This window comes from Trachypithecus francoisi, unplaced genomic scaffold, assembly GCF_009764315.1.
Source record: "Trachypithecus francoisi isolate TF-2019V2 unplaced genomic scaffold, Tfra_2.0 Lachesis_group11, whole genome shotgun sequence".
Lineage (NCBI taxonomy): Eukaryota > Metazoa > Chordata > Mammalia > Primates > Cercopithecidae > Trachypithecus > Trachypithecus francoisi.
Window position 1 is genome coordinate 676,192 of NW_022681456.1, and position 21,962 is coordinate 698,153.

Consider the following 21,962-nt stretch of genomic DNA (forward strand, 5'->3'; position numbering starts at 1 on the left):
CCCGACCTTCTGCCTGGTCTCCAGGGCCCACTTCGCAGGGCCAGAGTCAGCAGGGGAGGGCAGGGCCATCAGCCGAGCCCAGGAGGAAGACGCTGGGCTTACCTTGTCGTCCGGGCCGCTCTCGCTGTCGCACTGCAGGAACAGAGAGACAGAAGTGAGTCAGAACCACACCAACTGGTGTCACCCGCTCGGGGCATGGTAACAGCCAGGCTGCAGGGGCACGGGGGGGGGGGGGCAGCCCTGGCTGCTGCCAGGAGAGGGAGGTGCCAGCAGGCCCAGGTGGTCGGGGTGGTTAGGAGGAACCTGGGCCAGGGCCCGGCGCTGCACCAGAAAGACCTGGATCACAGCCCCCCGAGGGGGATGGACAGTGGGGCACAGCCAGGCCAACTCACCAGCGGTGGGGACAAGACCGGCCCGGCAGCCTGAGAGGAGCCCTCACTGGTCAGACCCTCAAAGCAGGGCGGCCATGAAGACCCCCATCCCAGGCCAGCCAGAGCCTTCCTCACACCAGGAAGGAGGGCAGCCTCCGGCCCAGGACAGCCCCGCTGTCCCCAGTGACCCCCCGACGGGATCGATGGCACCACATGGGCTGGGAGATCCAGGCACCCCAGCTCCTCATGGTGGGCAGAGCCTGGGAGCCTCTGGGGTCAGGACAGCCGGGGGCTGAGGAGGGGCTGGTGGCACACAGAGGGCCACGGCCACTCAGGGTTAGACACTGGATGCCAGTGCCGTCTGTCAGTTTGGCTGGTTAGGGTGGGGGTGTAATAATCCTGAAAAAAAATCCGCTTTCCATTTTCAGTGAGCAGAGCTTTACCAAGAACACACTGACTGCAGTGTCCCCTAAAAGAATCAAGAGGAAAAATCCCTTCCTGGCAACTGCAATTATGAGGTATTCACGTCGAATGAACGACATGCTGGAAAATAAACTCCCAGTGCATGGAGGGTGGCGAGTGCCAGCCGGACGTGTGGGCGGTGCCCTCCTGTGTGGAGCCCCCTGGATTAATGCAGGTAATCGAACGCATGGCCGCCCTCCATGTCCAGCCACAGCTGCAGAGTTTTTGGTGACGGAGTTCACGGCACGGTGTGAAACGCGCTTTACAGACACTCTGCAGCCAGAAAGGGCTGCTCCCAGCGCGTGACAAGTCACACTGCAGGTGACTCCTACCGGTGGGACCCCTGGGGAAGCTGGGCAGCTGGGGTGGGCCTGTGGGGGGGTGGTCTCCTGAGGCTGACAGGCTGTCTGTCCTGGCTGTGCACTGCCCTGGTGGGCTGGGCCAAGACCCCCACGGTGCGTGTTCCTTCCCACACAGAGGAGGAAGGTGTGAGCCGCTTCTGGCTACACAGCTGTGGCCAAGCCCTCTCCTAGGGTCCCCCTTGGTCTGGCCTTTAGGATGAGAGGCAGAGGAGAAGGGCCTCAGTCCCACCCGGACCTGCCCAGCTGGGCCCACCACACAAGTACTGAGGGCTCCAAGTCAGAACCAGGCCCGCCCCGCCCCAGAGGCCGCAGGTGCGGAGCTTGCCAAGGGCTGGGCACAGGACCCCGACATGCGGACCAGCTTTGCTGGTGGCCCTGGGCCCCTGGAGGCCTCCATCTCCCCTGCTGTGATATGGGCGGGCCTTGGTGTCTGCAGAGGAAAGTATGAAATGGAACTGCCCAGGCTCAGCCAGGAGCAAAGGAAGCAAAGACCAGGACGTGGGGCAGGGGAGGGCCCAGACCAGGCACACAAGCTCCTGCAGGGAGCGCAGGGGAGGGGAGGAACATGTCGGAACATGCCAGAACACGCTAGGGCTGAGAGGGCCAGAAGAGGGCAAAGCAGGAGCCGAGATTGTGCCGAGGGTGCCCTCTGCACACGGGGAGCCTGGGGATGGCAGAGAGGGAGTGCGCCCTGGAGGCAGGACAGGAGGCAGCCCCTCCAGCATCCAGAGCCTATGGGGGCATCAGGTGCCCTCTGACCTCACAGTGGGACTTCTGGGGACCCCTAGGAAGGCCTCTCCCTGCTTACTTTGCGCTGCAGAGCCTTCGACTTGGAAACGGCAATCCCACCAGACTGGCGGGTTCTGGCCAATCAGGCCTTGAGAGCAGCTTGACACTTGGGGCCACATGGGTGCACCCGTGGCCTAGGGGCCACCTGCCCAGTCCGGCCTCTGCTCTTGTCCCTGCACCCAGATCCCTGCCTGAGCCTGGGTTGGCCCTGAGACCCATGGGCTGGAGCCAGCAGCTCCAAGCCCAGACCTAGTTACAGATCTCCCCATGGGTTTCAGGTCTGTGACTGGACCCAGCCAGGCTGACCGCACAGGCGAGGGTTTAATGTATCCAACAGCAAGGAGGCAGTGAGGGGTGCTTTCCAGCAAGCACATGAATCCTCTAATTAACCAAACAGCACGGCACTGTCAGACAGCGCAGGCGGGGCTGAATTAATTCATGTTATTAAGTCCTACTGAATTAATGTTTAACTGCAGTGGAGTCGGCATGGAATGAGGCAATTATTCAGGGCAAGGAGGAAAAGGAGAGACACATCTGTCTCTTGGGAGCTGCCTGAGTGAGGCGACCTTTCACGGGGCTGGGGCTGGGGCTGGGCTCAGTGGCCCAGGGAACATCACCCTGTGTGGGTTTGGGATAGGCAGGAATGCCTGGGAGCAGAGGACAGACCTCAGGCCCCGAAGGGACATGCTGGGCATGGTCAGGAGGCCAAGACTCAGGCTCCAAAGAAGACGCCGGCTCCGTGCTTCACTGCCCCACACTGGGCGAGGCCTTGAGCTCTCTGTGTCTCAGTTCATGCTTCTGTAAATAGGAACAACTTACAGGGCTCTCCCTTACAGCTCATAGGGTTATTGTGTGGCTGAAATAAGTGAATATGTGCAAAGCACTAAGGCAGTGCTTGATATACAGTCAGTACATTACACACATATGACGGTATCATCACCACCATCATCATCCTCATTGCCATCACCATTACCCTCCTCACCACCATCACCACCATCCTCACCATCACCATTGCCACCATCACCATCCTCACCATCACCATCACTATCACCATTGTCACAACTATCACCATCACCACTGTCATCACCATCTTCACACCACCACCACTATCCTCATTACCACCACCATTATCACTGTTGTCATCGTGTCACCATCCTCAACAGCACTACCATCACAATTATCTTCACCACCATCACCATGATCACCATCATTACCATCACATCATCCTCACTACCATCTTCACCACAGTCACCATCACATCACCCTCATTACCATCATTGTCACCATCCTCACTGTCACCATCACCATCGTCACTATCCTCACCATTGTCACCATCCTCACCACCATCACCATCGTCACCATCATCACCATCATCGTCTGCCCACAAAGCCAAGACCGAGAAGATGCCATCTACCCTGGAGTAGGTGAAGTCTTAGTCTGGGAGTTTTAGAGTCTCTCAGCCTTGGCAGTGCTCATGGTTGTCTATGATCCTGACGGCCAAGGCTGGAAAGGTGAGCCCTCCTGCAGCCACAAGGAGACCCTGACATCAAGTCTTTCCTTCTCTACTCGTCCTGAGCTCCAACGGCAGCCAGCAGGCAGCAGCTCCCTGTACCATGGTCTGCCAGCCTACAAGGCCCCTCTGAGTCTGTCTGGCCTCACCATCCAATAATGGCCCTCGAGACCACTTGTCAGTGCTTGTTCTCTCCACCCATGCCCTCAGTCAGTCCGGTTTTAAACCGCGCCAAGGCCCGGGGCCCCTAGACTATTTAAACCTGGGTGCCTGGGATGGGAAGTAGCAGTCAGGTGATTCTGGTGGGTGGCCATGGGGACAGCCTCTGCCTCCGAAACACTGGGCTCCCTTCCTTCCTCCTGCCCAGGGCTCTGGCCCTCATGCCTAAGGTGTGGGGTGGCCAGAGGGAGGCACCTGCCAGGGGTTCCAGACCACTCAGCAGCGAGGGTCAGAGGCCAGGCGTGAGCCAGGGCTCCCCACCCTAAGCCCACAGCTCAGCTCCCCCACGCCCTGGGCAGCTCTATGTGCCCCACCTCCATCCCGAGCTGGGTGTGAGAGCTGTGGTGGGACTCGGAAGCTCCGGCACCTGTTTCTTCCTCCATGACAGTGGGTTCCCCGACCACCCCAGGGGCTACTGCGTGTCATCATATTCACAGATGTGGCTGTGAGGTGGGGATGCCTAGCACCTCCAGGCTCCATTAGCGGCCTTCTCAGACCCTCACCCGTGGGTGGACAACAGCCTCGAGACATGGCTTTTAATTAGCGGCCTTCCCAGACCCTCACCCGTAGGTGGACAATGGCCTTGAGACGTGGCTTTTAAAGCCACGAACTGGTTTGGTTTGGCCTGATTTGTTTTTTAAAAATTGGCTGCCAACATTTGAACACCTGGAGACTTCTCATGAGCACCAACGGCTGCTTCCTGCTGAAAACAGGAAACTGCATCCCCGCATGCCAGCTCCCTGTGGGCTCCTGACACCTCCCCCAGCTTCTGGGCCCCAGCCCTAGGGTGTCAAATGCTGGGCACAGCCCAGAGTTAACGTGCACCCTGGAGCCCGGTCTGGGCCGGTCCTGGCCCCACTGCTTCATGGACACTGGACACTGTGGCAGAGGCCTCTTCACTTCTCCAAGCCTCGGTTTCCTCATCTGCAGAGACAGTGGCACCTTCGTGGGGCTTCTGAGTTGGAGGAGGCAACATGCGTGGCAGGCTCGGGACAGCAGCCATTGGCGTCCAGGCTTCATAAATGGGAGCTGCCATCAGCCTCATCTTCACTGTCACTGTCACCACCACTGCCACCAACCCCTCCCCCTCCCCCATCCCTCAGAGGCATCTGAGCCCACCCCACAGCCGGGCACGGGCCCTGCCAGTTGGCAGTGCACTGTTGCTAACCGAAGAGCCTGGAGGGAGCTTGTCCCCCATCACCCAGGCCTCCCTGCACGCCTTCCAGACCCTGGGTGGCTACGGGCTGGGGTTGGGGCTGCCTGTCAGCCCTGCACACGGGGAGACACCAATCAGCACGGCTATTAAGCAGCAAAGGACGCCTTCCCTTCTCAGCACAAGCGTTAATTACGGCTTCGCTGCACTCAGGGGCCGTCTGATCCCACTGCTCAAACAAAGGCATGAAAAATTCATGAGCAGGGACCCTGCGTTGAGGTCGCCGCTCCCAGGGGTCCCTTGGTGTCTGGACCCCGACCAGGCAGGATGGGGAGGAGACAGGAGACAGAGGGGCCAAGGGGCTGTCCTGGGGAGGGTCTGGGCCGTGCACTGGAGGAAGGTACTGGAAACACTGCCAGCCTCTGCTTCCACCTCCCCAGCTTCCCATCCAGGCGAGCTGCCTGGGCCCAGTGGGTGGGAGAGAGGCTGAGGCAGGGCCAGGGCTGCTCCGGCCGGGCCAGTGAGGGCCGGGTTTCTGCCCCGAGGTACTGCATGAAGGTTCCTGAACGCAACTACCTGGGGCAGGGGGCCCTGACCCCTCCTCACCAGCAGAAAAAATGCCCCCACAACATGGGCGCCTGCACCGACCCGAGGTGCCTCGAACGGTGGCAAGGCGTGGGCGGGACGGAGTGGAAAGGCCTGGCCTGAGCGTGGAGTGAGAGGCCAAGCTGCTGGGAATGCCGGTGCAGAAGCCCCACCTGGCTGAGCGCGTGCGGCCCAAGTGTGCACACGTGTCCTCCATGGGGCCCTGTTAAGCCGTGTGTGTACACCCAGGTACCCGGGGCCATGAGCATCTGCTGTGTGCACGTGTGCCATGGTGGATCCTGCGTGTGCCAGTTCCCGACCTCCCCCTGTACCATCTGGTCATCCTGCCCTTGGTGGCTTCTGCCCTCAGTGTCCTGCCACGTGTCCCAATGTCTGTATGTGGCAAGTGGGCGCCTCAGGACCTGCCATGGAGCCGCGTGCCACTGAGTGGGGAAAAGGGCCACCTGTGCCGCCTGTGCTGGGCCCTTGTGGGGCAGATGGCAGCTCAGCTGCTTGACCTATACTGTCTGAACCTGCAGCCTGGAAACTCCAGCTCCATGGATGGCTCGGGGCGGTCGGGGGAGCAGCTCTGGAAGGGATGGGGCAGGAGCATGAGTGGCTGTGGGCCCCATGCCCTGCCCTGTGGGACCCCATCTTCCCAGATGGCAGTGCCAAGGGGCTCGCCTTCATTTGGGCTGCATACTCGGGCGGGATACGGAATGTATTCCAATCAAGTGATTTGGCTGAAATAAGGGGCAGGGGCTGCTGTGGTGCTGGTGGCCCCCAGGGCTGGGAGCAGCTGGGAAGGTTTCGAGTCGAGCTTCACACTGTGTGAAATGTCTCATGATTGGAAAGGTCATCTCAGCCCCTTTCGGCTGCCTCAGTCCCGTGAATCCGCACCCCTCCACCATGCGGGCTCAGCCCGTGCTCCCCTTCCCTTCCCCTCCACGGGCAGAACTGGGCTGCCTGGGGTGGGGGCCACATGCGCACTCACCCCACGCAGCCGGGCAGCTATCCCCGGGGAGGGGGGTGCGTGACCACCGGGGGGCTGCTGGCCCCTCGTAGGCAGGGGGTTACGGGTGTGGGTACTGGAGCCTGGAGCCGCAGGGCCCAACTCTGGCACTTGAGGTGAGGTGCCTTTGGCCTCCCACAGTTCTGGCATGGAATGGGATGGGTGGGGCCCATTGAGTGGATTTGCTCCTGACGTGCCTCGGGGTAGGGGTGTGGTGTGGGGCTGTGCCCCCAGGGTCACAGCAGTATCAGCCCATTTCATAGGCGAGGAAGTAGAGGTTCGGAGGAAAAGCACTCTCTTCAGCTGCATGGTCACTCAGCAAGGGCCTGGAGCTGAGCCCAGGACTCAAGAGCTGGGGATCTGGGCTTGTGGGGCCATAGGTGTGAGGCCGGGAGCCCTCCTGACATCGGGGAGTGGCCCCCCCCAGGTGCAGCAGGTACAGCGAACAGTGGGCTTGCCCTGGAGCCTGGTTCCAGGTGCTGATGTGGTGAGCCCAGAGCAGGCACCACATACACCGCAGGGGGTTTGGAAGCCCACAGGATGGCCAGCAGGGACAGTGTGTGGTACGCGAGTCACGGGGTGTGTGGAGCCCACTGAGAGGGGATGTCTGGCCTCCATTCTGGCAGGGTTGGGTGCAGGAGACAGTGTGGGGCTGGGCTCTGCTGCTGCACCACGCCAGACGGAGGTGTGCCAGGGACCAGAGTGGGTAGGTGGCCAGGACCAGCTGGGCACACTGTCAGGGTGACCCACAGGGAATGGGGCCCAAGGCCAAGGGAAGGCAGCACCTGGTGGGAGGGACCTGGGGTTAACTGAGAGAGGGCTGGGGGGCAGGACTAGGTGGGTGGGGCTGGAAGGCATAACTGGGTGGGTGGGGGAATGGGGCTGGGAGACTGGACTGGGTGGGTATGAGGCTGGAGGGCAGGACTGGGTGGGCCGGAGCACGGGGCTGGGGCTTCCTGGCCCACCTGACAGCCAGCTCTTCCCTCCCTGACCTTGATCCTGGCACAGACGCCTCCCGCCTGTCTCCCAGGCCTTTCTTCTCTGGAGACTGGAAGAGCGGGTGCCTGGAAGGAGCTGCCGTGGGGTCCAAGGGGTGGGGGCTGGGCAATGTGTGGGGATGTGGCTCATACTGGGCTCACTTGCAAGTTGCCATGGACCCACCTGCTGCCCGGTGGGGACAGTGCATGGGAGCCACCAGGGTGCAGCCTGGGGGTGGTGCTGGGTGGGTTCTGAGTCCTGAATCCAGGCTCTGAATCTGTGGCAGAAGCCTCGGAGGCCACGCTCACCCTCTGCTCAGGGCCCTGCCGCACGGAGGCCCACCAGAGTTCCTCTCACTGTCCTGGGAGGTGGAGGTACCCTTGCACCTGGTTACACAAAATAATCGGGCGGCGGGTCCTGAAAAATGCCATGCTTGCTTACTCAGCAAATTCAGCTTTTATGAGTGTTTAGGCTTCAAAGCACTAATTACCCAATTAATGGGCAATTAACAAGCAATCAAGTCACTGCAGCCAACAGCCACAGCCTCCAGGAGCCGCAGGTGAGACCCTGGAGCACACACGCCAGAGCTGGACTTGCCTGGGCACCCTCCCCACAGCGCCGAGGCCCCATTGGCTGTGCGCCCGCCTGTGACGGTGCCTTCGGTTGGGGCTCAAGCCCTCAGGAAAGGCTGTGCCATGCGGCGGCCCCGTGGCCATCACTACCAGGGAAAGCTCTGGGCTCTGCGGCGCCCACTGGAGGCCCCCACTTAGTGCACCCAGCACAGACCGCGCTTGCCTCAGGCCCTGCAGGACTCGGGCAGCCCTCCACCTCCAGTCCAGGCCCGTGAAGAGACAGCTGGGGATGGGAAAGGGGAGCGGTGGGGCTGTGGGGCTGGCACCCCTGCCTCTGGCCCCAGGATCTCCGGAGGCATTTCTGAACTCTCCCTGAGAGCTGCCAAGGGAGACCACCTGAGGGGCCTGGTGAGCCACGCGTCAGCAAGAATGTGGGGCTGGAGCCCTGGTTAGGAGGAGAGACAGCTGGAGAACGCACCCTCCCAGGCCCCTTCCGTCTCAGGACCTCCTATGAATCGAACTAACTCCCTCTCAGGCCTGCCCCGAGGGACTCAGCCCAGCCAAGCTCACTCTGACCAGGGATCTGGGTGAGCCCGTTCCCTCAACGTTCTTCCCCGAGTCCCGGCCAGTCTGGCTCCTCCTGGCACTCAGGGCTCTGTGGCCCCTCCCCTGAGCTCTCCGTGCAGTGGCAGCCCTGCCCCTCCACATGAGTGCGGCCAGCCCCTGCTCAGGGCCCTGATCCCACCCAGGGGGGATCTCCGATCGGCTGCTTGCTGATCCACGGTCTTGTCTGTTGAGAACACGGATCCTGTTCCCGAGAGTCGACAGGGTCCACTCAGCTGGAGACATGGCAGGCACACACGTGAGCGGCCTGGGCTCCGAAGTCCGCACTGCCCGCAGAACCACGCTGTGCTTGGAGGGGACAAAACTGTCCTCGTAGGGGCTCCCAACTGTCACAAAGATTGGGGCACTAGGTGCTGGGGCCAGTCCCCAAGGGAGCACTGCCCAGCCCCAGTGCAATTCCAGAACATTCCGCCAGACATTGCAGTACTAGAAACCTGCTTAGCACCACCTGAGCCTTGGACCTAAATGCTCTAAAATGCACAAAATCACCTTTAATTTTCTCAAGTCGCGACTGCCACAAATGGAAAATCTGGACTGGCATTTGCTCTGTGACACCCTGGGACGCGGATGGGGAAAGCGTCCACCTCAGCCACCTCCAGGCTCAGCCCGACTCACACACCGGACATGCTGGACTGGCATTCGCGCTGTGATGCCCTGGGATGCGGGCCGGAGAGGGCCCACCACAGCCACCTCCAGGCTTGGCCCGACTCACACTGGACAGGAACCGTCTCACTCAGAACAGCTTTCCATTCTCCACCCGAGTGCCACTCTTCCCATTAAGTACGTGTCCCTGGCCACACGCTCTGTGGGCTTCACACCCACAGCAGAGGGCACCCACCACACGACAGGGTGGCCATGCAGCACATCCCTAACCCTCAGCCCTCATGTCCTGTCGAGCATGGCCACCTGGGGCCCCTGTGCTCTAGCCTTCCAGCTGTCTCCACATAGCAAGGGGGTTCCTGGCGACAAGAGCTGGCCACCAGCCACTTCCACTCCACCCCACCCCACACCAGCCTGAAGACCCTGGCACGCCACCAGAGCCCCTGGCCTCACCATGATCATTACCACACAGGCACATGCACAACACGATCATATATACACGTGTGCAAAGACACCATTACATACACACATGTGCACAGCCACATACATTTTTATGTACACACGGGCACTGACATGCAGTTATGCATGCATATACACTTATATGTACACATAGGCACATAATACACTTTCACATACACATGGGCACTCACACACACCGTCACATACACATGGCACACACACCTTCATGTACACATGCACTCACACTGTCATGTACATGTGCACTCACACACACCATCATGCACACATGGCACACACTGTCTTGTACACCTGCACTCACACACACCATCATGTACACATGGCACACACCTTCATGTACACGTGTACTCACACACACACCATGCACACGTGCACTCACACCATCATGTACACATGGCACACACACTGTCATGTACATGTGCACTCACATCATGTACACATATCCACACACATGTACACACATGTGCACTGCCATGTACACATGCACTCACCCACAGTCATGTACACATGTGCACTCACACCATCATGGACATATGTGCACTCACACTGTCATGGACACACGTGCACTCACACCATCATGTAACGTGCACTCACACACGGCATCATGGACACACGTGCACTCACACTGTCATGGACACACGTACTCACATCACCATGGACACGGGCACTCACACTGTCATGTACACACGTGCACACACGCAGGACTCCTAACCCCTGGCCCCACAAGCCTCCCCTCTGGGTCTCTGCCCAGCTGCTTCTCTGGGGGTTCCTGCACCCCCTGGGCCTAGCGTGCCTGGGGCACCCATGGCCTCAGCCTCACTTTCCCGTGCACCTCCTGCTCTCTGATACTGGCTGCATTTGCTCCTGTTCCTCATCTGGCTGTGAGAGCTGGGATCTGGCAGCCACTGCCCCACATACCTGCGGATCAGCTCTGCTCACCTCTTCACACCCAACCAGCACTGTCAGGGGGCCAGGCTGCAGCCCCCATCCTGCCTCAGAGGCCTCAGTGGGGCTTCCTTCCGTCTCTCCCTCTACGTCCCCACCAGTGGACGGAGTGTGGGTCTCAAATCCACTCTCCTTTTTCTCATTAGCGTCCCTCCCAGCACAGTCCTGGCTGGACCGGAATAATTAACAAGCCTGTGTCAGGGAATGAATAAAAGATGGCCCCCTGACCCCGAGCACGTGGCTGACCTTTCTTGGAGCCGATCGTATTAATATATTCTCGTGTTGTCAGGCTCAAAGTGCTAACTGCCTCATGAATTATTTATCAACACAAAAAGTCTTAACCAGAAACAGTGTTAACATTAATTCCTAACCCCCGTGTCACAGCAGCCCAGCCTGTTCCCATAATTGGATTTCAGCTTGACGGACACCCTGGACTCCAGCCTGGCCCTCTCCAGCAGGGCTGTGCACCGCCACCTTCATTGTCTGTGCCGCCCTCCTTGGTCAGGCACCTCCCTGCCCCGTAGGGCTGTCCTGCCTGGCGGACGGCTGTGGTCCCCGTTCCTGGGAGTGCTGCAGGGAGCTGTGGGCGAGGTGAAGGGCGGCACTTATGAGGCGCCCCCAGGCCAGGGTCCAACCCCTCCCCTGGAACCTGGCCTGGGCTGGGGGTCTCTGACCTGCAGAATGTGCTGGAATGGTGCCGCCAGCCTGGCTGAGGCTCTGGGAGGGGTGGCCACAGCTGCCTGGGCCTTGAGCGACCGAGGCCCAGAAGCCGGGCACGTAAGCAAAGCCACCCTGAACCCTCCACCCAGCCCAGCCACCAGCCACTGTCCCCGGGAGACCCCAGTGAGCGCAATGCAGCACAGAGGAGCCAGCCGGGCTGAGCCTCGCTCAATTCTGACCCACGAAACGGAAGATAAAAGAGCACACGCCGGCCGCGGGGAGTGAGCCCTGCATGGGCACAGGGAGGCGGCAAGGTGAAAAGGGTGGACAGGGAGGGGACCAAATCCATTGGCCCCATCTGGACCCTGCCCTGGCAGAGGGTGCGACAGGTGCAGCTGACGCCTGGGCCTCGGCTTCCGCATCTGCAGACAGAGGTGAGGCCTCTTCATGGACGTCACCTGTTTGCAATCAAATACCGCAGGTGGAGAAGTCCGATGATCTATATGCCATGGAGATGAAGGTGTTCTCACACGCAGACACTCCCTTCACCTGGGGCCCGACAATGCACGCCCTCCCACAGCCCACAGAGGCCAGGCCCCGAGTGGGGGTGGATGGCAGAACGGCCACCTCCCAGGACCCCAAGTCCCTGCTGCCCCCGTGCCAACCTCCCAGAGCTGAGTGGTGGTGCCTGGGCTGCTGGAACAAGCCCGGCCTGGACCCTGCCCCTCTCAGCACTGGGTAGCTCAGCCCCTCTGTCACTTAGCCTGGGGTGGTGGGGAACAGTGGCACTATCTGCACAGCCTCCCATCCTCCATGACCCAGCTCCCCCGCACCCCTCCCTGTTTCCTCCAGCAGCTGCGCCCGCCCGTCTCAGGTCCCGCACACACAGGCTTGCCCCTACCCAGACGCCCTGGCCTGCCCCTTCTGAGACACTGCCCCGACCCCGGCCCACCTTCCTTCCCAGCTGGCAGCTGCTGCTCTCTTTACCGACTGGCTCCTCTCCCCACTGGAACGGCAGCTGCCCGAGGGCAGGGACCCTGTGTGACATGCCTGTCACAGAGACCAGCCCAGAGTCAGGCTGTGCTGAGGCCACTGCCCTCGGGCACACGATCACCGTGGCATGGACGGACAGATGGGTGGCAGATGGGGACAGGTGGTGGGTAAATGCATGGATGTGGGTGCGTGAAGATGAACAAATGGGTGGGCAGATGGGCACGGGCTGTGGCCACCACGGGTGAGGACATGGCTCAGCCCCTACCTCTGCGGTCCCCACACAGCAGCCAGCCTGAAAGACCCACCTACGCTCCGAGGTTGGGAGGAGACTGTGGCTCTCTGACTCCAGGGAGAGGCTGATGTGTTTTTATTGCTTTTGTACAAATTATGGCTGCTCAGAAGAGGCCCAAGGAGCCACGTAGTGAGTGTCATAAACCTGCCTCGTAAAGACAGTGCCTGTATCGGGCCTGGCACAGAGCGAGGGCGACAGGGCCCGGGCGGCTGGTGGCATCTGCAGTGTCCCACCTGGCTGGGTCTCTGCCCCTCCCGCCCACCTCCAGCCTCCCTGTCCCAGGCCTGCCCCCAAGCACATGGTGGGCTCCCTGCTCAGTGGCCTCAGAGCCTCCCATCGGCCCCGCTGTTCAAACCTGCACCTGCTTCAGTCGGCCTGGCTCCTCCTCCCATCCACTTCCAGATCTTCCTGTCCCCGGCCCCGCCGACCTGGCCCCCCTTCTCACCCTTCTGCGCTGTGCTTAACACCCCAACTGGGGCAGCACCTCCCTGGCTTCCCTTACCAGGGTCTTTCCCATCTTTCTCCCCACGTGCATGCCCTGGCCATGGCCACGCTCTGCACACACGGGCTAGAGGGGAGGCAAGGGGACCGATTTCTCCACACCTCAGTTTGTGCAGGGCGGGTGTCTATGACCCTGATGGACGGCCTTGCCATTGGGACAGGAAGGGTCTGGGGGGCTGTGGCCAAGTGGGCGCTACTGGGGGCAGAGGAGGGTGTGTGGGCATAGCCACACAGGTGGCTCTTCTTGGCGGGCACAAGGGGCTGGGCAGCCGCATGGAGGACAATCCTGGGCAGGCGGGGCTGAGTGGTGAGGGAGGTCTGAGGGTCTCAGCTCCCAGTCGCTGAGGTGGGTGCCCATGGGGGGCCCCATCGGCCTCTCTGGGCCTGCGACCCTGTCTAGAGAACGGGATGATCTGGTAACTAAATGCCACGTGCAGGGTGAGATGGGTCCCTGAGGCCTGGGCCTCACCATGGGCTGTTACCTCTACCCTGCAGCTCATCTGGCCCCTCACCCTGGCCCCTGTACGCCCCCTGCTGGCCACGGGCCCTTCCGGAACATTCTGTGCTCCGGTGTGGGAGGGCAAGCCAGGCTCCTGTGCCGGCAGGAATGGCTCCAACCCCAGCAGGCTCTTGTGGATCCTCATTCTAATGAATCTGCCAGCCCCTGCCACGCTGCCCCTGCCACGCTGCCATCAGTCACCACATCCTCGGGTGGAAGCAGCTTGACCTTACAGTGCTGACGGTGGCCGAGGAGGCCACACCACACACTCGGGGCAGCAGCTGCTGAGGATGGGCAACAGCTGGGGCTTTGCTGGCCGCCGACATGGACACAATCACACCACGTTCAGGACGGCTCATCAAACCAGACCAGGTGAAGGATGCCCGTGCCGCGCAGCAACATGGGAGGCTGCCGGCCTGGCTGTGGCTCCTCATTATGCTGGAGGCCCCAGTCACAGATAGGCAGGCAGCAAGGGGTGCACACGTGAGCAACACACAACGCCACATGCACAACACGCAACGCCACATGCACGACACACTGCCACGTGAGCAACACGCCAAGTAGTTCACAACACACACCCCGTGCACAACACACGCCAAGTTCACAACACACAACGCCAAGTTTGCAACACGCAGCGCCATGTGCACAACACGCACACACACACAGGTCATACGCGCGGGTGCGTGCGCGCGCACACACACGCAGAGGCCCAGAGAGGAACCCGTGACACTGCTCGACAAGGCAACACACAGCCCCACACAGCCCACCACATGGGGGTGCCGCGGACACGAGGTGCACACGGGCACATGCGCACGTGCATGCACACACACGCACATGCACATACGCCCACACACATACGGCAGCCCCAGCCTAGGGAGCACCCCAGGAGTCTGAGGGCCTCAGGGAAGTACCGAACCCCCACTAGTGGGTCCCAGGCTCCAGCACAATCCAGACCCTCAGCCAGGCCCTCTGCCTGCTCCTGGGTCCTGCCCGTCCTGCTCCTGGGCACGTGTCCTGTGGGGCTGGTTCTGGGTCCTCCGCCCCTGGGGTTGTGGGGCTGGTTCTGGGTCCTCCGCCCCCGGGGTTGTGGGGCCGGTTCTGGGTCCTCTGCCCCTAAGGTGGACTGGCCTCCACCTGCCTCCAGTCCTCAGTGCCAGGGAAGAGCACTTCGGAGGAGGCCGGGCACCTCCCTGCTGTCTGCCTGGAGCCTGGGCTCTCCCCTGTACCCCCCCACACACACTGGACACAAGGGGCCCCCAGGCTGACAGCGTGGGCGACTGAGGGCTACACTGGACCAGGGCCCCGGGTGCACACCTGCACATGGCAGGGCCCACCTGTACGCACCAGGGTCTGAAACACAGGTCTGTGTGCGCCGGGGCCCAGGGCACACACACAGGACCGTCTGCAGCCCTCAGGGTCCTCCCGGGCTCCTGTGGCTTGGAGGGGAACCCCATGCCTGTGCAGCAGGCCGGCTCCTCCCCTGACTTCCCCCTCCCCCCACCCCACCATCTGTCACTTCTGTGCCTCGGGGCTGTGGGGGTTAAGCTGCAAGCAGCTGGCAAGTTAACGATGGGCTTTCTCAGGAAACACAGAGAGTGCTCTGGAGAGAAGACCTGAATAACGAATGGAGACTAAGAAGCAGAAGGGCACCCAGTGGCTCAGGACAGAGAGGCCCAGGTGCCCTGGGGGCCTCAGACCAGCTGGGGTGGCCACAGGAGGTGACCATGTGCACACCTCACCAGTAACCGGGGGCAGAGCCCACCTTCCAGAGCTTAAGACCCAGCCCTCCCCCTGACCCACAGTAAGCCGGCAGGAGCCCTGCCCGGCACTCGGAGATGTCACCGACACTCACAGTCTGGCACCTACACAGGGGCCGCAGCCCTCCTCCTGCCCATGGAGTCTGCATCAGGGCACCCCACTTGGTCCAGGTGCTTCCCAGCAGCCAGGGCCAGGTGGCTTTAGCCCATTTCCACACTCTGACCCCGAACATGCACACCAGGAGCCGGCCTGTCAGGATATGGCTGATGGCCTGCCCAGTACACCGCCCAGAGAAGGGTGGGGGAGTGTCATCACGCTCATGACGATGGCTGTCAGGACAACCACAGCCACCCCTGAGGGGCTGCCCCCCGCGCTCAGACGACAACAGCAAGACCGCCCAAGGCCCGCCGACACCCCACGCAGCACAGGAGGAAGAAAAGCCCTAGGAAGAGGCCCCTTGGGCGGGCGGATGCTCCAGGAACCACTGCCCAGATGTGAGCTCCGGCCGCCCCAGGTCAACGGCTCATGGACTCTGGGCCAAACCAGGTGAGAGGCCAAAGACAGAACCCGGGGTGGCAGAGCCGAGCCCAGGGTGGCAGAGCCGAGCCCAGGGCTTTACACAGACCCTCAGGTCAAAGGGCAACCTCAGGGGAGCTGGGGTGAGGGTGCAAAGGGCCCAGCTGAGCCCCTGCTGTGACCCAGTCAAGTGGCCGATTCCTGCCCATGATCCTGGGTCCAGGGATCATGGGGTCCACTCCTGGCCTGTGGCCGCGCCGCCCATGCCACCCCCTCACCGCCTCCTGCTCTGCCACCAGCAGAAGCTGTGGGACAGAGACAGTGGGGGGCTGCCACACCAGTCCGCATCCCCTCTGGCCTGGCCACACTGGGTCACTGATGGTTAATTACACACCCTATGAAAAGCTGCTGTGGTTTAGTGAGGGAGCCTCTCCGGCCTGGAAATGGCGGGGGCTGCAGGGACGGGGCGGGCGGAGTCCAGGCCCCCACCCTCCCACGAACCAAGCAGGCCGTCAATCTGTAGCAATGGCTTTTATGGAGCTCTGGGTTTTACGATGTCATTAACGTCCCTCCTGACACTTGAGGGAAAATGAAACGCAGTCATGAGGAGGGAAGGGGCAGCGGTGATGGGAGTCGGGGAAATGGAGCCGGGCCTCCAGGTCTGAGGGGCAGGGGTCGGCGCCTGGCCTCCCAGGCCATTCCCACAGTAAGTCCAGGCACATGTGCTAGGAGACCTCCGCCATACCATGTGCACCCATGGGGAGGCACGGCACACCGAAACACACCCACTCCCCCGGGCAGACACCCACTCCCCCGGGCAGACACCCACTCCCCCCGGGCACACACCCACTCCCCCGGGCAGACACCCACTCCCCCGGGCAGACACCCACTCCCCCCGGGCACACACCTGCAACCCCCCGGGCACACACCTGTCATGAAGGCTGCACACGGGTCTCCTTCCCCCTGCCCGCCACGGGGTGCTGGCTCCCTGGGTGTTGCCCTGCAGTGCCCAACCTGGACCCAGTCCTCTCTGTCCGGGCTGAGGCAGGTGCCGGTTGGGGCACTGGAGGCGGCTGCTCACACCACGGGCACCTCCCACACCAAATGTCCCAGGCCCCCAGTAGGACCCCAGGAAGCAGCCCGGCCATGGTCCCGCGGATCCCGGCAGCCTTAGCCGCCGCTGGGGTCTGTGCAGGCTGACCACTCCGAGGCTCCTGGCAGGGCCGCAGCCACAGGGCCAGCCCGTCCCCCTGGGCCAGCACGTCAGCCTGGGGGCCTCTGGCAAACCGTGAGCAGGACACTCCCCCGATCTTCACTCCGGAGCTTGTCCACTCCCCACCAGCCCCACGTGCCTGAGGCCAGAACCAGTCTGGGGCTTCAGAGGGAAAGCGGGCACAAGACGGGTGAGCTAGGTTGTGGGGCCTCGGACAGGTGAGGTGGGGGCCCGGTCCTAAGGCCCCAAGGGGACAAAGATGGTTGGGGGGGTGCTGGGGGACTTACAGAGTAGCCTCTCCCTGAGACCGCCTGCGCAGAGCTCTGCAGGAAGGAAGAGGGGACAGTCAGTGAGGCTGCGGCTCTGACCCAAACTCCTAGGGACACACCCGGCCACCTGCCCCGCAGCCCCACAGCCCATAACCCAGCTGAGCACCTCTCCCGGGTGGGGACAGGTCCAGATGCCCAGGCCCAAGACCGCCAGCGAGACGTCCTCACAGGCAGGGGCCACGAGGACTGAGGCCACGGGGAGGAGGACAGAGCTCGGCGTCATGGGGGCGTCATGATGGGGTCCTCCCTAGGGGCTGTTGTCCTCCTGGCCCAGCCAGTCTGAGGCTCCCCTGCAGCAGCTCTGGGATCCAAACCCGAGGAGGTTCCCACAGGGATGCCCTTGGCTAGCTCCCTGTCCCCAGGAGGGCAGGCCCCACCAGAAACGCTCCTCAGAGGAGGCAGGAAGACCTGGGGGAGGCTGGCCCAGGGCCCCAGCTTCTGCTGACCTCCCTCCGTGCCCACCCACCAGAGGGGTCCACAGTTGCAGGACTTTGGGGAGGGTGCCCTGGCTAGTCATGGAAGGCTTCCTGGAGGAGGTGCCAGATGGAGCCCTCAAAGGAGGGTTCACCACAGGGGCCTGACAGGTGGGGGGTGGGGGTCGGGGCTGGGGGACGGCAGCTGGGAGCCCCTCAGACATCAGGGAACACTCTGGTCTGCAGGGGCTGCTGGGGGCCCCCATACTCTTGGTGGGGATCCCTCTGGTCTGCAGGGGCTGCTGGGGGCCCCCTACACCCTTGGATCCCTCTGGCTTGAGTGGGTGTTGTGAGGTCTTCAGGACAGAGGTATGGATCACACCAGCTACACACTCGGACCACCAGGGCCTCCCCCAGCCGGAGTGAGGGGGAAGCAGGCTCAGGGTTGCTGTAGTGGATGGGGTGGGTCACTGAGCCGGGCAGGGTGGGGCTCATGGAGAGGGTCCAGAACAGCCTGGGAAGCAGGGGGCAGATGCAAAGATCCAACACTCCGAGGGGCAGGGCAGAGGAAGAAAAGGGGGGCTATGGGGCCAGCTGAGAGCAGCCCCCCACTCTCCCCAATCAATCCAAGACCCTCACTGCAGAGTCGGGGAGGACACCCCCTCCCCCTTCCCCAGACAGACCCTTGCCAGGGCCAGGTCAGCTCCTGAAGGGCCCCAGGGTGTCAGGGGACAGAACCCAAGGCCCTGGGTCCCGATGGGCCCACCCGTCAGCTCCCAGCTGTCAGAGGGGTGGGGGGCCTTTGTCGCCCCAAGTTTGAGCCTCAGTCCCAGCTGCTGCGTTGTGCCCAGAATGTGAGTTCATTCATCAGGGGCTGGCAATCAGAGGACGAACCAGGGCAGGAGCAGCCCCAGGTAATTCCCAGTCTATTTTCCTAACGTGGCAACAAGATGGGGAGACGGGAAGTGAGGCCTTCATTTAAGTGATAATGAGATGCCTCAGGTTCCATTCATCGGAACTCCCCCCACTGCCCACCCCACACATCCTGCAGGAGCTGGGGAAAACGTGTCAACGGCCTCCGGCCTCTTCCCGCCCCAGCCCGATGCTCCCACTGCCGCGCTCTCAGGGTCCAGCCCTGTCACTGGCCAAATCCAGCATGAGAGCCTAAGTGTGGGGGGTCCCGGTCCCCCGGGGACCTGGGGCCCAGGGGCCTCTCTCAGGGACACCAAAGGCGTGTCCTGACCCAGGTCAGCGTGTGCCTCTGCCTGGCACGGGCACGTCGGGAGCCTGGGAAGCTCGGCCCAGACCTGATCAGGGTGAAAGAAGCACCTTCTGCTGACGTTTAACAAACCCCGGCCCCTGTTGCCTCCACACTCCGCCTGTCTCCTGCCCCAGCCCATGAGGCAGGTGGGTGTCCCCAGCAGCAGGGCAGGACCCACAGCAGCCCAGGCATCCCCAGTGGCAGCCCAGGGGTGCCCATCTCGAGGCTCGGCCGCCATCCACCTGCCCTCCACCCCCAGGGCCAGTGGTGCAGGCGCAGTGTCCAAGGCAGGCTGAACGTTTTAGGCTCTGGGCTCTGGGCTCCTGCTAGCTCGCTCACCGTTTCTTCATTTAAATCTCTCCTAATGGGGAAAGTCCTAATGAGTAAAAAATCATGCTTTAATGAAGGCAAAATGCTAATTGCTAAGACAAAGCCTTCATGGGAAACCGGGCCCTAACCAGTGGCTTCCTGGATGCCCTTGTGCAGGACACAGCGGGCAGGCGGCCCAGACTTAGGGAGCCTCCGGGCGCAGGCAGCTGTGGGTACTCACATCGCTGAGCGGGTCCCGGGAGCTGGTGGCTTCGAGGACGCTGTCGTCGTCACTGTCCCGGTCGCCCCCTTTGGACACGGTGACTTTCATCTGGGACAGAGAGAGACACTGTCTCAGGCAAACCCCCACCTCACCATGTCCGCATCAGGGCCCGCTAGCTAGGGCTACGTGCCTGCTCCTGGCACCCTGGCCCCGGGTGCCCCGACAGCCACTGAGAGCTCTGGGATGTGACGTGCTGTGGTGGGCCGGGTCCTGGTCTGGGGGCGGGAGCAGCAGCAGGACGGAGCTCTGCAGAGCCAGGAATGCCATCCCGGCTGACAGCTCACACACTGATAACACACTCTACCAGGATGGGGAGGACCCACCCAGGACCCACCGGCTCAGTGACAGGAGAACCACCATGTGCTCGGAACCGCCCCTTCCACAAGCCGCTGACTCTGAAGACATCCTGGGGGTGCTGGGGACCATGGGTGGGGCCTTCTCCCACACCCTGGGCTCTTCTCAACCTCAACGGCCAAGCCGCCCCCTGGCTGGTTAGCACCACCCCATCTGGCTGTACAGGGCTATGACCTCCAGGCCAAGCCTCAGTACCACCCACTGTCCCTTGGCTGTGCCCACTCCACCTCCTTCGGTCGGCACCATCTCGGGGCAAGCAGCAAGTTGGTAGTGGGACCTGCCTGTCCCTGGCCGTGTGCCCTTGGGCCACTGCTCAGCCTCCCCATGCCTCAATTTCATCACCTGCAGAAGGGAGCGCCCACACTCACTACCCACCGCCACCACCTCTGACACCAGCCAGCATGGGTACCGCTGCATGCCAGGGCCTGGCCCAGGCGCTTTGCACGCACTCACTTGTTTGCTCACACAGTGGCCCCGAGTAGAAACTATTTTCCTTTACGTTTCACGGATGATCAAACAGACAGGTTAAGTGGCCACACACAGGGACCAGACCCAGAGCCCTGCATGTATTTAATTTTCCTACTTAGAAATAATTTCAAGCCTGCACAACGCTGAGGGAAGTGAGAGGCCAGAGCTCCTGCTGGCCGGCACCCAGCAGGGACGCCCCTGCACAGCCAGCTCCACAGGAGCCTCCCGTGGAGGCCCAGCACTCTCTCTCTCTGGCCACCTTGGATCTAGAACAATTCTGCACCTTGTGGCGACATGCCCCAGCACGTCTGGGCCCCCAGGCCTCGCATCCCAGGGCCCCCAGTGAGGCCCTTTACATTGAGTCACCCTAGGCAGGAATGCGCCCCAGCCCGGAAAAACCTGTCCCAGGACTGGCTGGTGTGGCTCGCTACAGCCATGAGCCTGGCTCCCCGCCGACCTCGGGCTCAGCCAGAGCCCGCTCCGTGCACCTCCTGCAGCAACAGGCCTCCGGGGTCCTGCATCCCTTTCCCTGTGTGGCTGACAGGATGCACACAAGGCAGACAGTGCCAGTACGAATTAAGGGATGTCACCCAGGCCCCTGAGGTCCAATGCCCCGCGCCCATGAGGTCCATCAAGCCGCCGCACAGTAGCAGGAGCCTGCACTGGAGGAGGCCCCGGCTGGGCGGGGACGCAGCCCCCCAAGCAGTCTGAGCCTACTGGGCAGGTGCTGGGGGCAGGGTAGTGGGCTAGTGATCTGCTTAGCTGCACAGTAGCCCTCACAGACCCTGGCCAGGCTGCCCGGCTCTTCCCTACACTGTGGCCTTGGGCAAGGGACTGGCCTCCCCCAGCTTCAGTTTCAGCGTCTGTAACTGTAACATTCCGGAATCCTGGCAGGGCCCCTTGGTGCAATGAGGTTTAGGTGGTGGCATGGCCAGTGCAGCGGATCCTGGGGCCGGCACCTTCCAGGCCACCAGGTGTCACTGTTGTCGCCAGCTGGACTCTCACGACCCCTCCTTTCTCACCCCTGCCGCTGGCACCGCGGTCTCAGTTGGGCAGCCCTGCCTGCTGCATCCCACACGTGCTGCCCTGCTGGGGCCGTCAAGGGTTCCGTCCACCTCCACAGGGAGCCAAGGGTCCCACTCCTAGTGGTTCTCAAAGTGGGGTCCTGGAAATGCAGCATCACCGTCTCCAGAGGCTGTCAGGAATGAGTTTCCAGGCCCACTCCAGGAACCACGTGTCACCAGCCCTCTGGGGAGTCTGACCATTGGCAACGGCCCCATGAGCCCTGCACTCACTTCTAGGGAGAGCGGTTCAGGGCAGGACCTGGCAGCGACAGGAAAGGCTGCCACAGGGCTGCTGAGTACAGTGGTGCAGGCTGCTCACTGCCCAAGGACACCCAGCCGCTGGGAGGGGAGGCGGGGCTAAGATACACCCACACAGCGGAGCCGAGGAGT

The 21,962-nt window shown here is 62.2% G+C and overlaps 1 protein-coding gene across 38 annotated transcripts in view; it reads right to left on the bottom strand.

The window, feature by feature from the left end:
- FBRSL1 (fibrosin like 1) overlaps positions 1-21,962 on the bottom strand; it is a 92,480-nt gene that overhangs the window by 35,878 nt on the left and 34,640 nt on the right. For 21 of the 38 annotated variants that reach the window (XM_033220029.1, XM_033220030.1, XM_033220028.1 and 18 more), the window contains 3 exons: positions 19,645-19,734; positions 17,379-17,414; positions 7-132 (listed from right to left, as the gene is read on the bottom strand). The exons of 3 other annotated variants lie outside the window; for them this stretch is intronic. In XM_033220029.1, the coding sequence (XP_033075920.1) occupies positions 7-132; positions 17,379-17,414; positions 19,645-19,734 (252 nt within the window). The remainder of the gene's footprint in view (positions 1-6; positions 133-17,378; positions 17,415-19,644; positions 19,735-21,962) is intronic. 14 more of the 38 variants (XM_033220027.1, XM_033220048.1, XM_033220038.1 and 11 more) reach the window with 4 other exon arrangements.